The sequence below is a fragment of the Platalea leucorodia genome, assembly GCF_965183815.1.
Source record: "Platalea leucorodia genome assembly, chromosome: 7".
NCBI classification, from domain to species: Eukaryota; Metazoa; Chordata; class Aves; order Pelecaniformes; family Threskiornithidae; genus Platalea; species Platalea leucorodia.
The window spans coordinates 50,738,561-50,763,802 of NC_138829.1; the positions used below are offsets into that span (position 1 = coordinate 50,738,561).

The 25,242-nt window shown below is 37.4% G+C and overlaps 1 protein-coding gene across 6 annotated transcripts in view; it reads right to left on the reverse strand.

Annotated features, from left to right (window-relative positions):
• Positions 1 to 25,030, reverse strand: part of CD44 (CD44 molecule (IN blood group)) — a 61,938-nt gene extending 36,908 nt beyond the window's left edge. For all 6 annotated transcript variants that reach the window (XM_082316691.1, XM_082316690.1, XM_082316689.1 and 3 more), the window contains exons 1-2: positions 24,865 to 25,030; positions 1,430 to 1,595 (exon numbers count right to left, since the gene is read on the reverse strand). In XM_082316691.1, the coding sequence (XP_082172817.1) occupies positions 1,430 to 1,595; positions 24,865 to 24,931 (233 nt within the window). In that variant the 5' untranslated portion in view covers positions 24,932 to 25,030. The remainder of the gene's footprint in view (positions 1 to 1,429; positions 1,596 to 24,864) is intronic.
• Positions 25,031 to 25,242: the final 212 nt, after the last annotated feature.

Here is a 25,242-nt window from a genome sequence, read left to right on the forward strand (position 1 = left end):
TACGGATACTATTAATTTGAAAGAAGCTTTATTCAATTCTTATGGGCTTGCAAGCAGCGGAAAGAACATTCATGCATTAGGTGTTAAAAAAGTAAAGCACCCTGACTAAACTGAAATGAAATAATTCACAGGAAAGAGTTGCAAGCAGTATTGATGCTAGTATTATTTCTCATGGTACCAGAATGAAAGTCTTAACATTTTGGAGAAATGTCCACTGAACTTTTCTACTTCAGTCAGTTAGAAGATAAATTTCATTTCTCCATATTTGCTGTTTATTTTAGATTGCAATAAAGTTGAAAATCTACTGAAATTTATTTCAACTCTATAATGGTTTACCAACATGAATCTATGTTACTTGATTTAAAAAAAAAAAAAACAACCAAAAAACAAAACACAACCACAACACAAAAACCTTCAAATTTACAGCTCCTGAGTTCAATCTCTTTTCTGTATATGAATGCTTAGGATGACTTGCATAATAAGTGTATTAAGCATTTTGTAAAGCAAGATCACGTGATCATCTAGTCTGACATATTTACAGACCATAAGACTGTCCCAACTTGCTTACTGTTTGAACAGAGGACATCCTTGGGGAAAGTTTTTCATCTTAATGAAATTTTGGTGTGACAAAGAATCTGCTACAACCCTTGTAAGTTGTTTCAGCCAATAATTATTATCGTTACATATTTTGTGGTATTAGTACTTACTTAATCTTTTTAATCCAAAATTTACTGTGAGTAACTTCCAGCCTCTTGCTCTAGTTATTTTTTGCTAAACTGAAGAGTCTGTATTATCCGCATTTGTTGTCCTATACATCAGTAATTATAGAGTGTAATTAAGTCACTTGACAATGTGGCTTTGTGTTTTTTAATCATTTTTGTGTCTGTCTTCTGAAACTTTTCTGTTCACAGGTTATAAGAATGCACTAATACTGTGGCTATTTTTTCACTGGGATATCAGTTCATCCGTCACAGTACCACTTGCTACTTTTTACTCTTTCTTGACAAGACGGAGTTCCCTATACTGTATATACCATCTTCAGTCTTTGACCTTACATCAAGTCATTAAAAATCATAAATACTTTCAGATATGTATCCTACCAATTAGTCAGTGATACAGTATGGCCTGAACATCTTCCTAATTAGTTTATTATACTGTCGATTTTTTGTTATCTTTAGATTTTATCTGTAAGAGGTTATAATTTTTTAAAGACAATTGGTAAAAAGTATTTGCAGTCAAGGACTTATCTATTACCAGACCCAGAGCAAACATACATGTGCACAAAGATGTTTTGTTCATCACAGTATATAACTTGAAGACTGATACAGCCATCTAATTAACAGCTATATGAAGTCAACTGTAATTATTACACTATAGCATGGATGGATGGACTTGTCATGATATATTATTTTTTCAAGAATTTCTTTACCTGCAAGTTTCAAATCCAAGTTCATGAGCTTTCTTCAACTGCTCTAGTGTTGACAAGGTACTATTAAGAGCTCTGCAGAGTTCGACTGCTTCAGATCGTGTGAGACTGTAGCGACCGTTTTTCTCAACATGAAAAACTCCTCCATATCTGCAACTTACATTGAATTCTGTTCTCAAAAGAAAAGGAAAAAATGAATTACAAATTGTTGGACTTAATGCTTCACTGAAGACCTGGAAATTATTTATTTTCAAGTATAGTGCTTTCGATATAAACCAGCAACAAGTAGCAGCTACTGATTCGTTCAGAAGGAGAGCTAGCACTTTCAATCACCTTCTTCATACTTCCCTTCTTTGTGCTGATGCACAAGGCAAATCTTCAGCCTTTACAAAAATAGCAATACAACATGTTTTTGTGAGGTATGTAGCACTTTTAACATTCTATTAACAATAACATGCAGAAGATGTAAATACATCGTGAAAGTCTTGGAAGACCCATTACTGCAAAACTGACTGAATATTCAAATGTATTTGAAAACAACATATTTCATTCATAACAGAATTTTTTAAAGATGAAATGGTGTATAATCAGAGCCTTTGTGATCATAAGTTTCCTTAATTATCTCATTGTGATCCCTTCACAGTGAATCCTTTTAAATGAATATACACATCAATCCCCAGTTTCAGAACTAGTTCAAGCAACATGTTCTTATTATTAGCTAGACAAAAGCAGAAAGCTTGCATTGGTTTGATGTTGCATGATCTACCTGAGACAAACCTAAGTGAGCTGCACAGATAGTCTGAACTAGAACAACTTTATGCTATTAAATACTCCCTGAAAGATAATCTTTAAGCTCTTCTTATTCAGCCTGCTGGGGCAGATAGAGGATCATCAAATGCACATTATATAAGAATTCACATGAATGAACTTCTTGCTCCCCGTTCATTCGTCTTGACACTATTTCCCTTCATTTTGAAAGATTTCCTCTCGCTGAGCTCACGTTCACATGCGTCTTACTGCCAACCCATGTCAGAGTTTCAATATGTACTGCAGTAAGCTCATTTAATGTTAAAGGATGTCTTAGATGGATTTTAATTTAATAATACTGTAAAGGTTTGCACATGGGAGTAACTTTCAGTGGCAAGCAGTATGATAAAAATAACAAATAAAATAAAAAAAAAAAAAATAGATGCCATAGTCATGTTGTGCAATTTGTTTTCTGGCCTTCAGCCTGGGAACCCTGAACAAGCTATACACACAAAGACTATGGGAGGAGAGTGCCTTATACAATTCACACTGAATGAAAGACATAAGGGCTAGAGGCTCTGAGGAGATCACACTCCATTCATCTTTATGTTGGAAAGATACTGCCTACACAATGCAACAGGTACAGTGGGAAAACGGTATAAACCAAGGAAAGTCTGTGACTGAGTAAAATGAGAGGAAAAATAAACATTTGTTTATCATCTTTTTTTTTTTTTTGCAACAGGTACAGTGGGAAAACAGTATAATCCAAGGAAAGTCTGTGACTGGGTAAAATGAGAGGAAAAATAAATATTTGTTTATAATTTTTTTTTTTTTAACAGGAACAGCTAAGAAAGAAATAAGAATAAGAATAATCATGTGCATGGAGAAAAGGGGGAAAGATCAGGATTCTTCAAAGTAATCTGAATTAAGTTTGCTCCTGCCCCACCTTTCCCTCAAGAGAAAAAAGTGGTTGTAAGTCCAGACTAGAATGACAATTGCAAAACACACTTAATTGGAGTAGCATATTATTCCCAGCAAAGAGAGGAACATGACTAATTTTTATCTTAATTTTAATGGGAGTTCCATGTGCAAGAAGGGGAAAAATAGACCAGTCTTCTCCAAATATTAAAAGGAGGTGTCTGTACCATGTTTGAAATAAAAGATGCCGTATAATAACTGCTTTCCTAAAAGACCAGAAATGCAATTCATACACATTTGCATTGACACATTCTATGTGAATCACAAGCAACTTTCCTAATGTCAATTTTGCTTGACGGTCTATTTCTTCTATAGCATAGATGTGAAAACAAATGATAGTAATCAAGGCATGCACTTTTCCTTCAATTGCTTTTGTTCATTGGTAAACAGAGGTTATTCTATCTACAGTGTATCTACTCAGCGTAAACTGCAAGGAATGTTCCTTTCCACAGGTAACAGGAAACAATCAAAGAGATGTAATACCAGATTAGATCCAGACTGTATGGTGTATGAGAAGACAACCATTATTTATAGTATAGGTAGGAGTCCAATAGTATTGATGACTGCTTGCCCAAAGGAGCTCAAAAGCTGTGCATCCAATCTTAAATACTTTTACCATAGGCAATAGAATTAATCATTATGGTTACTTGGATTGCCTTTCCACAAAAAGAATGTAAAAAATATCACTTTTTTCCACCTGCCCCCTCAATTATTTAGGCTGACAAAAACATTTAATGTAGACAAAATTCATATACATTGCATAGCTGTTTAACAGTCTCGATGATTACAGTTCTTAATATTTTTATTATCACATGTTCTAAAAAAATACCAAGAGGACACAATTTTTAGTTTTGCAAAATTTATGCAAGACTAACATGTTTTCTCAAAATGCCTTTATTTTGACACAGCTGTTTTCTTCTAGGGAAAAATAGTTCTATTAAAATTTCTCTGAAGACAGTCATGTCATGAGGGGTTTTGAAGGCAAGAATGAGGAACCTGTGTGGAAGAGGACACTGACAAATGCATTTTTGTTTCCTGGAGTACGTAATGTCTTGCAACGGGGCTGAGTTTCACAGTCTGATGAGAAGCTAGTGGATTAACATAGAATGATAGTCTCAGCAAGTTCCCACACATGATTCTGAAATAGTTGCAGTGCTTCCACAAGTGCCAGACACAGGTGTGCACAGCATTGGTGTTGAGGACAGCTGATGGACTAGAGACCTTCTGCAGCCACACCCCTTACTGAACAGCACTGCATGCTCAAAAACCATTGCCATGTATACGTACAAGTCACAATGTAGTCAACGGATGTTCGGGTTGCAGATCCCAATAGGTGGTTTCTTATGACAATACAATGAATAGCTACTCTGCACAGAAGGATGTGTCCCGTGATTGCTGCTATGGGATGGAGCTGCTCTCACAGTTGCCATGTGAGTGACTTCTACTTTGGATCTGAATGGTCCATATTCAAAGCCTGACATTATTTTGGAAGTTGTCCAGTCAGTAGCTGTATTAAACAGAAATTACCTAGACAGGAAAAAGGCTTCTTTTTAGTTTTCCCATCTTGATTCTCTCTTCCCTGTAGAACAAGGCAGGCCTAAATTTGTTAATAATTAAACATATTCTGTGAAGCCCAAGACTTAATATTAAATTTGGGGATCAGATCACAAAGACCTATTCAATTACTTAAAAGTAACAAGCTTAGTGATTTTGGAACTAGATTTGTCTGGAACATCAACATCTCTTCCAATAACTTCAGGCTAATTTCTGAAGAACTTTTGCTATGAAAGCAGATGCCAGATCCACTTGCTTTGGGTTGCATTTGAATCTCGCAGCTCATCCCAGATTCACTGAAATATTAAGAGAAGTTCACTTTTGTTTAGAGTGAATTTGATTCAGCTGTCATCAAACCTCAGCCAATTAATGGTTTTAAAACACTGCAATATATGCTCCATTACCACCCAGAGATCCAGTCATAGTCAGAATCCCACTTATTAGGCAGCCAATTCCTTACACTCCAACTGTTGAAAATAAATAGGCTTATTGACACAAATAGGCTTAATGGAACTACTTGTGGGCTACAATTACGCGCATGTACATTTTCCATGGAAATGCTCAGCCTGGCTCTACAGCGTACATACTCTACACCAGGACACTTTTGGGAAGTATCAGGCTTATTGCACATGTGCTGACCAGCTGCACTGCATGCCCACACAGAAGGGCCAAAGCTCCCAGGAAGCCTCATTCATGTCGTCTGGAAGATCACATGGGTGTCCAGAAAACCCTAAGCAAAAATGTGGCAATCCAATTCCCAAAACTCGTTCTGAGACCATTCAATTAGTTGTTACTTTGCCCTAAAATAATGTTGAAACACCATGCTTTGTTTTTATTTTGATGATATCTTCTATACCAACTATTTAAAATGTTTGTAACATTGCTGTAGTACAGTCTGTTTGTGAAGCAGTGAGTGTGGAAAAAGGACTACAGCAGTACCTAAAACTCACGTGACATTTCACAGTCTAAACAAATTGCATAAACTCAACATCTCCTCTGTGAAGACAGTAATTACCACATTTTAAAAATGGCAAAATACAGACGCAGAGCATACTGCCCAGAGCTGTCAGGGAACCCAGAGCTTTTACTTTATGGTCTCATATTCTAATGTCTAGACAATGGGGAATCTTAATTGAATTAATGAAAATATTTCTAGTCATATCAATACAAAACTTATCAAAAATAAAAGATGTGGTCTAAACTAAATTAACATCTTTTAAATTCTTTTTTCCATGATGAAGCTTATAGACTAATTTTGAGTTAAGGAAGAAACATGATTGCCAAATCCAAATTTAAACACATATTCCAACTTTTCCCATAGTGCAGGAAGGTCAAATCCATTAATTTTATGTCGATATTATTTAGCTGACTTCAACACAATGCAAAAGATGGATTTTTTCTCTCTTTCAAGAGACAAGGCAGTGCAAAACTCATACTGTGTGCCAAACTATTACTGATCCCTTCAACCCTTTTGAAGTTTCAAAGGAGCTGATTCAGAGTGGACTCACAGTGGAATCACAAACAACACCCAAACCTTCCCTTCTGCCCCCTCTTATAGCTGGCAGGCTTTGGGGGCTGACAGGCCATGATCTTTCCCTGACATCCACGTGATTTGCTACAACTGAAAGACGAAGTTGTTTAATAATAGCTCTTAAAAAAAGCAAAAAGTACTAGACATGCCTGAATTGTCATCATCATTAATCTCATGCCGACCATGGGACTTGGGTGACTCAACCCAAAGCCATGGAATGCCCCTAAGCCTGCACTGAGTTTTATGAGCATGGAAAACATTAACTTTCACATGGGCCATTTCTCCCTGTCATTCCTGGGATTTCTGGTGCTCTGTCTCAAGCGCTGCATGCACGCCCTTCTCTTCTATTACCATTCACATATGTAAACCAGGCTCAATTAATACTTTTCAGCCAAAACCACTAACTCCAGTTCCACAGACAATTTGCTAGCTAGAGCCCACTGGTGTGATAGAATTGGCTGAGACAGACTAAAGAGGATTGTCCTTTCATGAAAGTCTGAGTTACATGCTGATTATTAATATCAGAGGCTTGTTAGAATCTGTCACAGTAAGAAGACAGGTGCAATCTCCATTCCCACCCTGGTTCTGCAACCCTTATGCATACTGAGTCACACTGACTCATGCAAACTCTTTGCCTTGGAGTTGATTTTCCATAAAGATTTTTTGATCCACTGTATGGATGTTTCATGCACTGCTCTCTGCTTTTCATTGTTTTCAAGACAATACCTAGAGGTTTCATTCTCAAGGTAGATGCTGTCTTATATTAAAAAAAATGCTATTTTAACAGCTGCAGAGATACATCAAAGCAAATGAAGTAGAAGATTTGCAAAAACCCTGCCCCCCTTAAACGAAAACCCATAGAAGAATACTTAGACACAAGGTTGTCAACAGACTTCTTGGTAAAACCACAGTCTGCATTGCATGGCAACCAGGAAATGTTAGTGTGCTGTTCTCATGGGGATTTTCCTTTTCGGTTTGTGGTTCAAGATGATTGATAGGTCACCAGGATGTGATAAATTGGGGCTGAAAACAGGGACAAAATTAGGGGTTTGATGGTGCAGATAGTTTTCATTCTCTGTTTGCTTTAACAGAATGTATTTTTTACATTTATTTGTTCTAAATTTATTAAACAGATTTCAAACTCTAGGCAGATATACATGGGTAAACGTTTCCTTATAATCACAGATTATTTAATCTTGTACTGACACTTCTGAACAGGAACAACCATTAGCTTAGCACTGATATCTACATTTTGAATATTAGCACCTGCTTTAATGCATGCTAGTAATGAAGCAGAGAAAAGTGGAATATTGGAAACAGATTAGCATCTGTTTAAAAGAGACTTCTGGTAACTACGGTTCCTCTCCGGGCAAATCTAGAAATTGGGCCATATGAGTCCTAAGATCTGAGGAGGTCTGGACAGGTCAGATCTCAGCCCTCAGTTCAGACCTACCTCCAGTTAATGTTTGTTTTTTTAAATGTTTCTCAGGAAAACTACTTCACAGCTAAATAAGAATGCACATTTTACTCCTGACTAGAGGAAATGCCCTCTGAATACAAAATTTCATATGACAAGGATTCATGAAACATTTCAGGATCCAAGACATTTTGTCAACAGATACACTACGATAGCCCAATTACTGCCATTTTGACATCTGAAAGAACTTGAATGTACAAAAATATCATTTACTGATTACCTAATACACTACAATACACGTAGGCCTGAATGGCATTATTATTTGCTAAGAATTCCACCATTTCTTTAGACGCTATTAGTAAAACCATTCACTAAAGCAATTCACAGCCCAGACAACTGTAATAGGATACAGAGGCTTCCACCTTTATGTCAGAAATTGGACTAAAGCCCAGGTCAGTAGTGATGAAAACCACTGGATAGCTGTTTGCTAGGTTATGTAAAATGATTCATTAATCCCTGCCCCAGTCACTAATAGACATGTGTCGACATCATTACAACACACCTATACCTGAATCCCTCGAGGGCTTGATGAGGAAAGGAAAATTGTGCTGGGAAAATTAGACTCTAAACTGGGATGACTACACACTGATCAACATTTAGAAGTCAAATTCTGCAGGATCCACATGAGTTAAGCAAGCATGTGTCTATGAGGCTGCAGTCCTTTACCATCACAACAAAAAAGTGCCAAGGATCAAGCAACATGTATAGTCATTTAGTGTGGCTGGGTGATGTTTTTCTGTTCTCCCAGTTATGATATTCTTGCTCTGCTAGCTGCCATTCTCTACAGAAAGAAGAGAAACAAATCTGGAAATAAGCCACCTACACCATAAGCGAGGCTTCTCCAAATAGTGACAGTGAAAGTAAGTCTTTACAGATTCTTGGGATTTGTCAGATGAAATATTTCCCTGGGGGTATTCCAAGTTGTGAAACCTAAAACGATTTGTAGGAAATACATTTCCAGATCTAATGGGAATAAACCATATTTTCGGTTTTCGAAGTATACCTTGTGGATACTCAAATAAGCAAAACAAGGGTTTTGTTTTTGAGTTTGAAACTGCCTTTCATTTTGAAACTTAATTAATTAGTTTGCACAAAATAAAATAATTTAAGAAAGTTAAGTTTAAGTGTTTATATGGTTACAATACAAGTAGATGTTTTAAGGAACCCAGTCCAAAATTTCCCTGTACAATTTTTAAAAATTTCACATTTTCATTTTAGTTTGGCATAGGAAAATGTTCTAAGTCTTGAAAATTTTCATGGGAGAGAAAAAAACCATAGTTGTATCCCTAATAGATTGCTGATATTCAGGGTGTCGTGGTTTAACCCCAGGCAGCAACTAAGCACCACACAGCCACTTGCTCACTCCCCCACAATGGGATGGGGTAGAGAATCAAAAGAGTAAAAGTGAGAAAACTCATGGGTTGAGATAAAGACAGTTTAATAGGTAAAGGAAAAGCTGCTCACACAACCAAAGCAAAGCAAGGAATTCATTCACTACTTCCCATTGGCAGGCAGGTGTTCAGCCATCCCCAGGAAAGCAGGGCTCCATCAGGAGTAACGGTTACTTAGGAAGACAAACGCCATCACGCAGAATGTCCCCCCCTTCCTTCTTTTTCCCCCAGCTTATATACTGACCATGACATCATACAGTATGGAATAGCCCTTTGGTCAGTCTGGGTCAGCTGTCCTGACTGTGCTCCCTCCCAGCTTCTTGTGCACCTGGCAGAGCATGGGAAGCTGAAAAGTCCTTGACTAGTGTAAACTCTACTCAGCAACAACCAAAACATCAGTGTGTTATCAACATTATTTTCATCCTAAATCCAAAAGACAGTACTATACCAGCTACTAAAAAGAAAATTAACTCTAACCTAGCTGAAACAAGAACACAGTGGAAAAAAAAAATTCTGCACACCTGGCTTTTTAAAGACAATAAAGTCCAGGAAAACACTTTAAAAGGAATTTACCTGCATGTTGCAAGGAGTGCCTGCTATAAATAGAGACAACATATTCTTAGTAGTTGGGTGTGGTGACAAGAAAGTGGAGATGTCTCTCTGTAGATCCAAAGGTATAAAATCAGACCTTTATTTGAAGTTGTGCCAAAGCTGTTCCTACTGCCCAGTTATATTTGGGTACCTAGTAATTTGGGCTGAAAAAGGAGATAAGATAGTAGCTTCCTCACTCTCCTGTATGCTGTTAACTACATAAAAAGTCATGACATAGCTGTGCTAACCCTGTAATCCAAGTGGGCTCAAGCGGATCTCTGAAATGAAAAGGAGAGATGTGGCTGGGGATATAGACAGTAGCCAGAGAGTGATACACTGCAGTAGGAGGATCTCCTTTCTCCACCAAATAATAATAAGTTAATAATTTAATAAGTATTCCTTACATTTCTGTGTTACTTTCAGTAAGTGCACATTGGAAATGGGATGTGGGACAAAGCTCAAGCTGTTGACTTCCTTCTAAATTGTTGTTCTTAACAAATCTGCCTCCTGGCCACGGAAGTCATTGTCTCTGTATCTGTTTACCGATGGGCAAAAATCTGCACTCTCTTAATCTGATAGCTTTCCTGGCTACTAATTTAAAAAAGTGGGAGTGGGGGTGTCACTATTAATGAATGAAGCATTCACAGAGTCACTCAAAATGCAAGTAAGTACAAGAAATATGTTTCATTCCTCAGCAGTTGCTGTGGGAAGAAAAACTCTGCTAACGCATCTTCCAAACATACTTTATCTGCTTGGCAACCGTTGCTCTGGTAAACATCCTGAGTGAGCCTATACGGTGTCATCACTTACGATAAACTTCCTTGCTGCCGACATTAATATTATTCTTTATGTAATACTTTTGCCCAATAGTGAGTTGAAAGTTTTCAGACTCCACTAGAACGTAGTACAGCTGTGCAGCACCTCAGTGGAAAAATTGCACGCAGTGAAATCATAGTCCTGGAATTAGACAGTTATCAGATGTGCCCCTCTTGAGATGATGAAAACATAATCATCATTGTCGATACTAGGAAAGCTTCAGGCTGTACAATGAGTAGTCTAACCCCAAAGGCTGAGTAACAGGGACTGTGAAGCGAATCAGTTGGGATCAGTTCCATGCAATCCAGGTGAAGAAACATACATGAAACAAAGCTGGTGAATAACAGTTGGAGTCTGATTGTCATTGTTTGACTGAAAGCAAATTGTTTAGTTATTTGGGATAAAAGCAGGTGAGACACAGTGTTGTTCAGCAGACAGATCCCCAGCCTGGAGCTCAAAGGGCCTTATGCCTATTCCCTGCTCTGTCATTTACCCACTGATATAACCTGGATAAGTCAATTCATCTCTCTTTACCTCAGTTTGAAACCTCCTTAATAAAGCAATTTTAGATTTACTGATAAAGAATGCTGTAAGAGCAAAGAACTATTACATTGTTATTTTATTGTGTTCTTACAGCTTTTATATTCAGCCTCCATCTAATCTTTGACAGGTCATGGGAAGTCTGATTTAAGAAGTTCTGTGGTTATTTAGATAAGAGATTGATACAAAATCAGAACTATGATTAACAAGTCGGATTAAATGACAGATTTTGAATTTTAATTATTTGCAGTATGTTACTCAATAATAATATTAGGTGTGATTTGAATCTATTTTTCACATGATATTGAAATACTTTTTTTTAATTTTTTTGTAAATAATTTCTAAACTAAAAAACTGTGCTTTTTATATTTCCGCTGCTCCTCTGAGTTATACAGGAAAACCTCTAACAAGTATTCTCAACATTTTAAGCTCATTTGTACATTAAGTTCATTACAGAAAAGCAAGCAATGATCAAAACTGAAAAAGAGAAAAAAAGATGTTGAATAAGAAGTAGAACATCTATTGACTTTGACAAGGCCACTTCACAGGAAAACAACAGAGAAAGGAACCCCAAGAATCTTTTAAAAAAGTTCTGAAATCCAGCCAGTTAAAACAAAGCTAACATTAGTCTGGCAGACATACTAAAAAGAAGGCGGCTGTTTAGAATATGCATCACAATGTAAGACATGTCAAAGGACAAATGACCCATGCAGACTTCCTAGTAACAAATAATGGCAGGAGAGGACTGCCCAAACAGGAGACCTATCAGTACTTATTCCAAACTCAGCTTCCCCACAATGCAGATGAACTCATTCCCAGTTTCTTTCACAACCTCTCTCCATTTTTTTTTTCAAATGTCTGGGAAAATTAAGATGAAACCTAACCTTTTTGTAGAATTTGCTTCTATGAATTTACAGGGAGGTACCTAACAGAACAGTACAAAGTAGCGCAGTATTAAACACTTAAATCAGGGATCATAGCAGTTAATTGCATATTGATTAAAACATTGTCCAATAATCCATTGAATTTGGCCTGCTAGAAATCAAACTGAAAACTCCAATGTAATGCATGATTTAATGACTCATATTAAATTCAGATTTCTCAGATTAAGAATATATCTGTAACCTTTGTATGTAACTTTGCAGTTTTAAACATGGATAAAACACTACTTTTGAATATTTGTGATTGTCAAAAAAAAGCAGAATAAGGTATAGTATCATCTGCATTCTGAAGGTCTCCAGAATATGGAAGAGTTCTAAGTCCTAAAAAATTACTGGATGAATGATAATCAAATCAAAACCAAAAACTGAAGAAAGTTACTTATTGGAATCAATGGTTAGCAAAAAGCAGCTGGCTCACTTTGTGATGTTACACTGAAACCCGGCTTTCTTTCCACTGTGGGATTTTGAGTAACTTTTGCTAGCAGTGCTGTCTGGTCATTGTTATCCACAAGACCTTACAAATGGTGTGATTTGAAGAGATCAGAAATGTTGGATATGAAAGAGAAAGTAAAGAAACTATCTTGGAAGAAAGCATTCTCTGAAGAACAGATCATGGAAGAAGTCCAAAGAGCTTAATTCACAGGCAATAGTGAAAGATGAAACTTGCATATCCAGCTGTGTGTACAAGCTACTGCAGTTTCAGAGATGGAGAGTGGGTTGATCTCAATGTGTTCTGCTCCATAAAAACCCAAGAAGTACCCAGCCATAAGTACATTTTCAATAGAGGGATGGCAGCCTTGGTACTCTTAGGAGCACTGGGAAGCATAATACACAGGACTGAAAAAAAAAAAAATCATGAAATGCACATTTCGTTTTCACTTGCTGAAGACCTTGAAATTTTACTCTGGAAATATTAGGACAGGCTAAGAATGAAAAAACCCCAAACTTGAGATTTTCATTGGCAGAAAGACTTGGCTTGGGATCTGAAGTAAGTATGGTTCAAACAAAAAGCTACTTTTAGAAATGATCACTTTGTAAAAAAACATAATGATTAACATGATCTACTTAATCAAATCTCATCTAGAATCTATAGAAATCAATGGGAAATGTCTTACGTTACCTGAAATTAGTGCAAGGTTCTGATGAGGGATGAGAGCACTGTCACATCCACTACTTGCTCTATTTTTTCCCTAATACCAGAAAGGCAGAGATTCAACAGCCTGTAACCAGAATGCCTAGGCCAGTAGGCAACTTCTACTGGAATTTTTGGTGGCAAAATGTTTCAGTTTTCAGGACTCTGTGTCACTCTATCCATCCATACACTACAGTTTCATGAATCTTGAGATTTATACTGAAAATACTGACTAGCAAGAAACTCCTAAGATGCATGAAGGTTATTTGTATCCCAAGCTAGATGTTCAGTTAAATTTCTTTAACAGTTCTTACAGTATTAGTTTTGAATCATTTATAATTGGTTTAGTAAAAAGGTATGTTTAATAACTAGAGTTTGCAATTAACGTTAGTATGTACACAATGCTGTTGCTATGACAAATGTGGTGAGAATAATGATATGCCTTGGGTTTAATATATTTTTTCTTATTTTTTTAAGAAAAGTTTATTTAAACTTAACAGTTCATGAGAGGCAGTGAAGATTCACTTGCGTGAGGGAAGAATGGGAAAGAGGTATTGGCAGTGTGGCCTCAATATTCTGTGAATTCAAATACTACATTAAATCCCACATATATTTAGGCAGTGGAGATATGTAAGGGCTGAAACACTACTGTTTGCATGTAACCATCCTCAAATAGTGAAGCATCATTTTCTCCCAAAAGTGCTGGAATCATTGTGAAGCCAGTGATTTTGCTGTGATGCTCTTTGATTCTATTAATCTTTTATTTTAATGAGATATTGCTGGATTTCATGAAAGATACAAAATCAAATCAACGTTTGAATGGCAAATGATACAGTGACAGACCTCAATTCAGGTACTGTGAGTTTTATGATATTGGAAAGCATCATGAAGTCAGATTCACTCTGAGCAAGGGTCAATTCAAATAGCAAATCAGGAATAAGCCATCTTAATAAATAGAAAATCCTAGATAGGTAGTAATTTATTATTAATAAAGCACCACAAGATTTTTTTCCCCCCCCAAGGAAATTACTTACATTCTTGAAGCAAAATTAATTGTCTGTCAAGTACACTAGACAAAGCAAAAACCTGATCTTGTGTGACCCATTATTACTACGTGACAATGAGTATTAACAGCGAGCTATATGCAGTACAAAAGATGGATTGAGACCAGTAAGCTTGTATCAGAGCTGAAAAGGAAAGCAAGCCAGTAAAGAACTCTGAAATCAGAATTAAGAAGATCTCATCATGTACTTGCAAATAATAAAAGTGGGAAGTTCTTTAAACAAAGCAGAGGTCTCTCAGGAACAGCAGAAGTAGCTGACACAGTGTGGAACCACTTTTCCAGATGATCTGCTACCAGTCATTGTGTATCGATCCCATTTGTGTTTCTCGAACAGTCTGAAAGCGTGTCTTAGATAGACCTTAATATATTCCTGAAACACTGCTAATTCAGCTGACTCTTAAATCTATTTGCTCTGTAAGGATATAGCAATCAATTCAAAATACCAACCCACTAAGTTAAAAAGTAAAAGACAGACTTACATCAGGACTTGAACATGTTCCTATGACTATCATTGTGGATATATTTATATCATGTCAGGGGTGGAAAAAAGGTATTAATATGTTGCCTTGCAATTTTTGTGAGTCAACAGTCACAGATTGTGACTGGTGTTGATAAAGTGGCATGACCTGAGTGCTATGAGTAATAAAGTCAGATAAAGTATTTGACACTGATAATAAATTCAGTGCAGGTCTACAAACAATGGGTTGTAAGGGTGTTTACAAAATTGGGAAAATACTTAGCTCTTACTCATAAAGACTATTTTCTCACATGGATTGTCCAGCTGAAGTAAGGATTGTATAACCAGGCTCAATGATGAATTACCAAACAGTAACTGAAGAGAGTTTCCTGGTTTTAGATGACAGCTTTCCAGAGAATGCTCCAGTCCTCTGTACTCTTGTTCACTTCTGCACCAGTAGAAGAATGTTTGCACAAGGACTTTTTTCTTCTGAATAATAATAATAATAATGTCGATTTCAGCTGAAATAGCCCTGTATGTGAAATCATAGCTGTTTTCTAAAATTCAGGTGAAAGAGGCACTAATCTTGTTGATGGAACATCAAGCTGGAGCTTAGGAGAAAATGTTCTGTTTACAGCTACATTACTTGGTGACTTATTTTGCTTTGTCTCTGTTTCCCTACCTGTGAGGTGGGAATAAAATCACTGACTTCCAAAGGGCTACAAAACCACCTAGTTATTATTGTCTGCTGTCAGCATATTTGCCAGTTCACTTCTTTCTCACTGACTGGGATCATCTTTACTCTGTTAAATAACACTATATCTAGACTTAAAATTTAAATTTCTATGGTAATTTAAACACATTCAGCCTGATTCCAACTGTGTTGAATGTGTTGATGAAACACAACAGATAAGACAGTAACCCCCTCTAGACCAAATGCTGTAATATTTATGTGAACTCCATGTAACGCAAGAAAAAGAAACACTACACAGAACAAAATTTCATCAGAGACACCACCTGTTTCTGAAGAAACATTGAGAAAGCGTAAGACGTCAAATCTCTTTCAAGAAGTATTCAAGTTCTTCTACGGTACTCAGAAGAATCCAGCAGATGACAAATGAAAGGAATACATCTCAGACACATGCTGATGTCAAAATAGTCAAATGTTTAAGGTGCTGTAGGATATATTGAGGAGAGACCACTGCATTTTGTTACCAATGCCCACCTTGAGCTTTGAAGATGTGGATGTGTATCATCAAGTAGATGTTATCAACAAACACTCTTGTAGGTTATTAATGGATATAACCCTTGCTGCGCCCGAGACTTTCAATGCTGTGGCTATGCTATATTTTTTAAATGGGATTGTGACAACATGGAATCAATTGAAGAAAATAACATTGCCTATATTTTATTTTGAAGGGTAACCTAGTCAGGTAGAGAGAGTTTTTTGAACTTGCCTCTTTTGCTCAGCAAAGGAAATTAATTAAATAATTCATTCATTTGCAAATGCAAAATTTTGGATAGAAATTCCATTGATCTTTAAGGGCACTGTTGCAACATTTTACCAGTCTTGTATTGTTCTGTATGTGATATGTTGTGTACTGTACACTAATTTATGATAGGGCTGACTCCCACTGGCACATGTATAAATAATAGGAGTTGTTAGGAAATACAAAAGAAGACAAAAGATCTCCAGCTCCAGAAAGAAACACAAACTACTTGTTATATGAACTACCTGGATAAAAATATACTCTCAGCAAAGCTTTAACAGAAAACAAAATTGGATTCAGTCATTGGTCTTAATAATCTCCAAGCCACATGATATGTGTCCTCCTGGAAAACTAGATGATCGGGCTTTTCTCTAATCCACATGAACCCCCAGGGACAGAAAATGCTATGTAACACTTACGCCTAGAGATGCTCTGAAAAAAATTAATAACTGTGCTGGTCTTACCCGTCCATGATGCTCTAAGATTGCTTCTGCTTCACTTTTTTAAAAGCCAGTTAATGCTGTGCTCTGTTCAGTGTGAACACAAACTAAACCACTACTAGATAATGTGTGAGGCTTGACAGGTCAAGGAGATGTTGAGAAAATAAAGCAAAACTACTGCGATCTTTTCCCACCAAACAAGCAGCCAGGAAATACAGCCATAAGAAAAAGAATGAATAAGACTGAGCTAATAGAAATGTCAGGAGACACAAAAATCATCATACGCACTCTGAGAAGAGCTCTGCAACATTTTACACCACAACAGCAAGCAAATGGATCCAGGGTTTTCTGAGGCAAGCCACAAAAAGCAGGAAAGAAACTTCCCTCTAGGCAGTCACCATGGGAAGGTGTTTCACATGCTCAAAATGTCTTCCTGTTACCCCTTTTAATACAAGAATTGTGAGTTGGATAGCTGCCTGTCTAAAACCTTAGCTGTGTTCATTCAGTGATGAACTGGAACCACCAAGTATCTATTCTTTGTAGGCTATCAAATTATTTTGTTACATTCTGGAAAACAGGAGTTTAAGAATTTAGAGTTCAATATGAGATTTCAAGAAAAGGATTTTTATTTTCTCTCCTAGAAGACTTTTTGCTCCTCTCAAGAAGGCAAATACAGTACAGTGCAGTAGGCCGAAGTCAAAAGAAAATCATAAAAAACAAGAGAATTTTCTTGTCATTTGAGTCTTCTCTGAGGCTTGTCTTTTGGAAGAACTTGGTCTCTACATGTCATTTTGCCTGAGAATGATTAAGCTGCTGAGCAGAAGTTTTACTGGATCAAATGGATATAACCTTCTATCATAGACACAGGCTGACAAGAGTCTATCAATCAGATTTATTGGACTGCTTCAGACAGATGTCCCAGAGACACAGAGATGGATTGGTGGGGAAAACAATAAATAGGTGTGAGAAACAGAAAAAGTTGTTCAAAAGAAGACTTGGAATTTAAAAGATATACTTGGCTACACATAGTCGCTGCACAGTGAAACTCAAACTTCTCTGGACTCGTAATGTTCTGGCCACATGGCCTTCTGGCATCGTGACCAGGTGACCCACCTTCAGTTAGAGACAGTGGGTCTATTCTTGGTTCCTCCTCTGACTTGCTGGGTCATTTTATGTCTCTCGGCACTCTCCAAGATCTCAAGAAGATAGCTGATAGTTATCACTAGGAAGTATTGCTTCAAACAGGAGAGAAACTTGACTAAATTTAAGACATCATTCTTCAGTTAATTATTAAATCAATTTTAAAGTTCTTGAACCTAAAGAAGTGTTAAGTTTGACAGTAGGACAAAAGATTTAAGTCAGTTGTCATTTGCCAAACAGCTTCAAACATCTCTAATCATAAAAAGATAAGTCTTGAATGAGAAATTTTTAAGAAAACTATACTTTGCATTCGCTGTTGTCTAACGGGAACCAAGTGCTATTGAGCTGAAAATAGCTGCCAGTCTTCAGCGTGTGTGTATAGATAACACGCACACAAGTAAACAGGATAAAACTGTCAGAGTGACAAAGAAAAGTTTTATCTGATTTTTATAGCACTGCTGCTGGAGAAATTGATTTGAAGAGGATACATATTATTTCACTTCCATGTTCTAAATGTTCCTATATGTCAAATTTATGCATAAGCAATATATAGGAACAGAGAACAAAACTCTACATTTATAAATATGAGGAGTCATTAGCAAAAGAGGCTTTTTTTCTACACTTACATGCCTGAGTGAATGACAGAAAAGGGAAAGGACATGTAAATTAATGGAGGACACCTAATCAAGCAGAAGGATGAAGAACAGGGAATTGGGTGAAAGCAAAACATCAAGATGAGTTCAGGCCTCACCCTCAGTGTCTTCATTATTAATGAATCATGTTTCTTTATAATTGGCAAATACTACTTTCCCTTGAACCTGCCCAGTTAACTATTCCATATTCCTTGTGCAGAAGTTTCACCCAGAGCACTGTGATGGAGTTGGGAAGACCTGGCTGCCCCTAGCAGTGACATAGACTATCACTGCCTTAGTCACCTCATTCTGTGATAGGGATACTCTATCTTATCTATAAGATGTGCATTGGCTGATGTCAAAGAGTAGGTAAATGACTAATGACTACCATCACAATCACCCCTACAGCACTGTTGAACTATAGCATTTACATGCTGTAGAAAGAGCAGCTGCCAGCTTGCTTAGTCTGTTTTGAGTGGGCATGTGGGCTCTGCCTGCTCTCTGAAATGGTTGCAGTCATGCTGCTCTGGCACGCATGACACCAATCCCTTGCTGATAAGCCACCCTGGTGGCAAGGTATATTCTCTGAGAGGCTGCCAGCTTAAGTTGGTGCTTGACTTTTAGACCCCAATTTGAATAGCAGCTTGCTTGCTGCCTGGACAGAGCTCACTCACATCTGCCCACAGGGTCCTGGGTGGCCATAGACCATATGCTGAGCTCCAGCTAACCTTTCAGTTCTGTATGGGAACACTGCAAGAAACTATTCATTACATCTACCCACACATACCACACCCTGCTTCTTTACAGACACCTATCCATTAACAAAAATAACAATAAAAAAAAAAACCCTAGGGAAATATCATTCTGAGAACCTGTTTTGCTAACATGCTGCTACTGTGAGACATATATAATCAACAAAAGCTATGTCACAGCAGATTTTTTTACTATTATATGTTCTGTCAAGGGCAGCTTCTTATTTATGAAAGTATGTATTTAGTAAAACAGACATGAACTGTGTAGTTGATGATCTCTGGCTAATGCCCTTATCCTAGGCAGCTGTTGGCCTGTACCCTGGCAACCTCTTTTATAACCATCTCACATTGCTTTTGGAACAGTATCATTAGCAGAAACAGAGACGGAAGTTTTACCACAGCTGCTGCATGTCTGATTTTTTTCTTTCTTCTTTTTTTTTTTTTTTTTTTTTTTTCCAAAGACACAACACAGTCTCTTAGAGCTTCCAGCTACTACGGAGCCTAGCTCAGTCATCAATAGAAGGAAAGGAAAAAGTGAAGCAATGTATTTTTCAAACTGCAAATATAAGTAAAATTCAGGTCTTCTCTGTGATTTTTACTTTGAGTTGGCATGGTTGCTTAAGCTTCCATGTTAGTAACTGATAAAATTGTAGATTATTCTTCAGCTGCTTTCTGTCTGCTTTTTTTTCTCTGTTTCATAATGTGAAGGTTGAAGGTTATTGTACTGAAATAAGATTGCTGCATTATATAATGCAGCCAGTGTTGTCATGTAGAGGAACTGGAAAGTCCCAAGCCAGTGCGTACAAAAGAGAGTTCAATTATGTTCTTAATTGTAGGCACAGACTCCAAAAATGACTGTAGGTTTCGTTAGGCAGGAAACAGTCATGGTGGTTTGAACTTTAAATCATAATTAGCTGAACTTTCAGTCTGACTGAAAAGATTCTCCAAGGAAAACCCCTCTTTCTCTCAGTTGCCATTTCACATTACTGCCTGCAAACTCATTCATATGATGAGCTGCTCTGTCGTCTCTTGGGTGGGGTCAGCTCCAGCAGGGAGGAAAATCACAGCCAGCTGCTACTGATATTACTGCTGATGCCACTGTAGGGAGGCTTGTGATTTAGCAGGGAGGAAACTGATAAATATTCAGGACTGACACAATCCTCTCTGCCACCAGTATTAGCAGAAGCCATAATGGTCACTGACAATTACTGTGTCTGATGGTTTTGAAATTATTATTACCTCCCTGGGAGTGAGAGACAACTGCATATTAACAGCTAATGAACTTCTGGTCTATTCTGAAAAACGATTAGCAGCTACACCAAACTGGCTTCACAACTACAGTTGTCGATAACCCACAGAGATCGGTCCAAACCACCAGATATATCACAAAGAAACCCTTACAGGTAAAGGCAAAGAACAAAATAGACTGTGGATGTGGGTTTTACTTGGTAGCAACCATGGTGTATGTATCAGAGATGTGTTGGTGACAAACCCAACCTCTGTCTTGCTCCTCTCACTTTGCTGACCTTCAATTGGAAGTTTAACTTCTCTAGTCTAAAAATTCAATTTATTGCTGAAAAATGAAATTTGATAAAGCATGCTCTCAGTTACCAGCTGATGCTAAAATATCACGTGTTTTGAACACCATGAATTGTTCCAGTACAGTGTTGTATTGTTTTCAAAGTAGGCAAGATTACTGTGGTGGGTCATGTTTGTTTCATGATTATCCTCTCTGTGAAGTTACAGTTCACAGGTAACTATGTAACATTTAGCCTTGGTCCTGAAAAAGCAATTTTAGAGGAGAGTTTGGCAGAACAACTTCCCTCGCTCTCTCGCATAGGGTTCTCTTTAGAAAAAAACAAAACCAACAATGTTTTGTAAATAATAGAATACATGTCATATGAAGTTGAGAATTATCATCTTCTATCTTGAGTGTATTTTCAAACACTTATCCATTAGTGCAGGAACAGAAATGAGAGGGAAGAAGACCAGAACACAAATGGAGAAGCCTTCTTACAGCATCTCTGGAATTCTGAAAAACTTTTAAGTTCTTGAGCTGACTTATCCTCTCCTTATGGAAGAAGCTCTACATCATTTTTTCCCTGCTTCTCTATGATGTATTGCACTACCAGTCAACTACATTCAGAATTAAAACTATCCTTTTATCAAAGAAGAAACAGAGTTACCAGAGGTCTTCTACTCCGTCTTCTTACCTAGTAGCACAATCACCAGTACCCAAACTGTCCTTTAAAGGTGTTTATCTAGTCTGTCCTTATCTAATCTGTCTTTAAAAACAATGTCTCTTAGGAACCTATTTTCAAACCCAATTACTGCTGCTGTCTAGCCACTCCCTCTGAATATCATCTCTTCTCTGGCAAGAACATTGCCATCTTGCATTGTTTGCCCTTTGTTTTTTAATTAACCCATATCCTACAGAGCTCACCAGAGCTTTTTCCTCCACCATGTCACCAATGCAGTTTTTACTTTTTCTAACTTTTCACATATCTATAGGATCTACTCCTATTATACATTAACTTGATTGCTGCTATCTTTTTTTATTCCTCACTTATTTTACCATATTCCTGACAGTTGCTATCCAAATTAGTAGAAATGTCTGCAGAGATTTACACTAGGTTCTTGCTTGGATACATTTCAGATTTCTTCTCTAACTTAAATTCTTCAAGACTTCATGCTGTTTATATAACTAATTTTAGTTGATGCCTGCAATCCACCATGTTCCTTGCCATACAACCAAATTTGCCTTTGAGATCTACTTTTTTTCCTCGTTGTATTTTCCTGCTCTCTTCCATAAATTCTTCCATTTGAAATGGCAGCTGTCCTTCAATGACAGAATTTTTTTTTTACCCCTTCATGAATTTCTTGAGAACCCATCTTTTCTACAAGTATTTTAGCAGTAATGAGCTCATGATTCTCTCTGCTGTTTATACCTATAAGCATCTCAGGACATCTCATCCTGCTGGCACATTCTTGCTACAGTAGAACCTCATGCATGTTTAGGTGCTAGATGAATAACTGCAATATTAATACTGTCTCCAAGTCCTGGCCTATAAAAGTAATGGGAGCTGTTCTGGAAAGAAAGACACACCATGTATGGAGGAACATTTCATTTGACCTTAGCCAGAGCTACCAGTGGCTTTAAAAGCATTTAGTTTAAAAAGTTCTTCCTCAATTGTATGATGCTATCTTTCCTCATTTCCTCTGACTTCCTGTTTTCAAGGTAATGGTTCTGCATTGTGGTGAACATCAGTAACTAAAGAACCAACAAACATTTCTCCAAAGACTGCAAGGCAATCCTCTGCCATGGTTTGCTGGTTCTGTGTGTGAGAGTATTTCAAGGGCAGGTATATAACCTTTCCATTATATGATGATGGAAGTTCAAGTGAACTTTAACTTCTAGTTGCTTTGGGGAAATAGCCAAGATACACACTGTAAGGACTAAGTGAAAATAAACTAGCACAAAGAGCTTCTTCAAACTGCTTTATTTACAAATTTACATGATGGATATATAAGCCAAGAGGCAGGCAGGTCCCTTCCTTTGTGACTAACTGATAGCTATAGTAGCCCTGTCTCTGAGCCTTACCTTGTACTGAGACTGGCAACCTCTCCAGTGCTAATAACTAGGCTCCTCCCTCCCACTGGTGGACTCATTCTCCCTCTTTTCAATTCATCTTTACTACTACTTCTATTTGAGCTTCTTCCAGTTTGGGGGTCAAAATTCTAGGATTTGCTTTGTGTTAATCAAGGAAAACTTTGAGAGAAATATTTTTACAAATACATAATGCTCACAGGGGAAAATGTTCCCCAGAATCATCATTAGCAAAGACGTCAGCATCTATATCCTCCTGGATCCAGACTTCTTAGACAACAAAAGTCACGTCAATACCATGAGTACACCTCGCTCACATGTCAGTGACAGTATGGTCACAACAGCAGAGAACTCAGGATGAATAGGTTTTTCAGCTGCTCTCTATATCTCATCTTTCCTTTAGTAATCATGTTAACAGTAATCCCATGTCCTTTCTAATTTTGCCAAATGCTGTACTAAAAGAATCAAAATTCCAATTCAGGAACAGATGTGAATTTTGTCTTCAAGCAAGGTGTTTCCCAACAGCAATGGCCACTACTCCATGATAGACAGCAAAGTCACTGGTTTAAAAAAGAAAATAAAACCACAATCAACTGCTGTTCTGAAGTCATTACTGACTACAAAGTCATGCTGGAATGTACTGCATACCAACTAAAATATATTGTAGCTATAGTCTAATACCTTGCTAAGCCATTAAAGAAACTTCCCTGTGGGGCATATGTGAAGTTTGACATACTTTTTGTAACTATGGTGAAGACTAGATCATGGAGTTTTCTGCTATGTCTCACTGTAAAAATGGATTATTCCCAGAGTCAGTGCAGACCCTGCTTCTTTAGGACACTCCTGGCAGCTCATAAAAGGAGAAATCAGTTGAGCAAGTGGTAACCAAATAATTATAATACTTATAGAACATACAGACTTGGACCAAGCCAAGGTTTTAAACACATCTCAGACCTACTTTATTTGCCTATAGTATCCCTGCCCTTTCTCTAAGGGATTTATCCATATACCTGATTTTAGCAAGAGCATTTTCATACTATGAACAGACAATTTTAGAAAGAAAAGCAATGGGGATTCTTCAGCTATCACAGATGTGCTGGGAACTGTTCACTCCAACACACCCATTCACAGCCTGGCAGCACTGCAACCATTACAGAAGTATCCACTGCTGCTCAAACAAATGAGATATATATTTACTATACACTCACACACAGCCCTTGGGTGACAATGGCCATGAAAAATGTGTTTTGTTAGACTCCTGGAATCAATGAGTAGAAAAATAATGTAAGAAGCATAATTGTCATCCCTAACCACAGAATGCCTCAAGGCAGTTGCTGTCACAGTGAGAGTCTGTTAAAAGCATGGCCATTTCCCTCAAACATGGTTGAGCCTGCACCATGTGAAATTTCAAAAGTATTTTGTCATTTTGGACATATAATTTTTATTTTTTTCTCTGTATTAACATTTCATTTTTAAATACAAATATTTGAAGTAGATAACCAAGAAAGTTAATTTATAAACAACTGAATTTTGTGGTCAATTCTAACCACTTTTGTTCCAAAATCTCACCAGTCAACCCCAAATAAACCTTAGGAAGTCAGAAACAACCATGCTTGGCATAAAAGCTCTCCAAATATCAGTCACAGATCACTGCAGGTTTGCTTCTGTTCAGCAAGGCTGTGTTCAAATGCAGTTATGTATTAGCTGTTAGTCCAGCCCATGTAAAATCAAGAATGCAGTTGTTGTATGCTGGGGCGGGGGTCCATCCCCATCTCCCTCATCCCCCCTCTTTTCTCTACTGTCTGAAATAGAGCTGGGAGAGTAAACTAAGTATGTAACAGCAGTCACATTGTTGAACTGAGCTTTACCAGAGCTATTCTAAATTCCCTAATGTACTTCTGTCCTTAGTTTAAACAACTTTAATGATTTACAGCTCACTTTTTATAGATCTGGAATTGCCCTTTACAAGCAATACACAGCTTTCCGTGATTGTACAGACCAGCTCAGCTGAGGTTACAGTTCTAAAGCATCTCTGATAACTCTTACAAATAATAAAACTTTATATAAAGATAGATGCAAGATAGCTATCTAGCAGAAGAGCTCTTGCTGTCTGAAGCATAAATAGCAACGAGAAGTGTTTTAATTCATAAAAGACTTACGTGTTTCTGTTAGACAAAACTTCAGCAAACATAATCCAAAAATTGCCCATAAGGAGAAGTTGGCCATTGTTTTCTCGGAACTGTTTTGCAAAAAACAGAGATCCTTGCAAGCTGCAGAAAGAAAAGCGCCGATGCTTGTTAAGCCTGCAGTCAATGAGTCTGAAGTTTGCTGCACTTTTTATTCTGATTCAAAGGAACTGAAGTAATGGCATAACTGGGAGGGGGAGCTCCATCAAAAGTCACACCCATATTGCAACAAAAGTTACACAGCAACTGAAGGAGGGGTGGGAGGGGAGCTAGTACTGACTAAGCAGCCACACTTGAGTTTTAAAGAGGCACTAAACCTCCTCTTCTTATACAAGTACAGTCCAAAGTCAT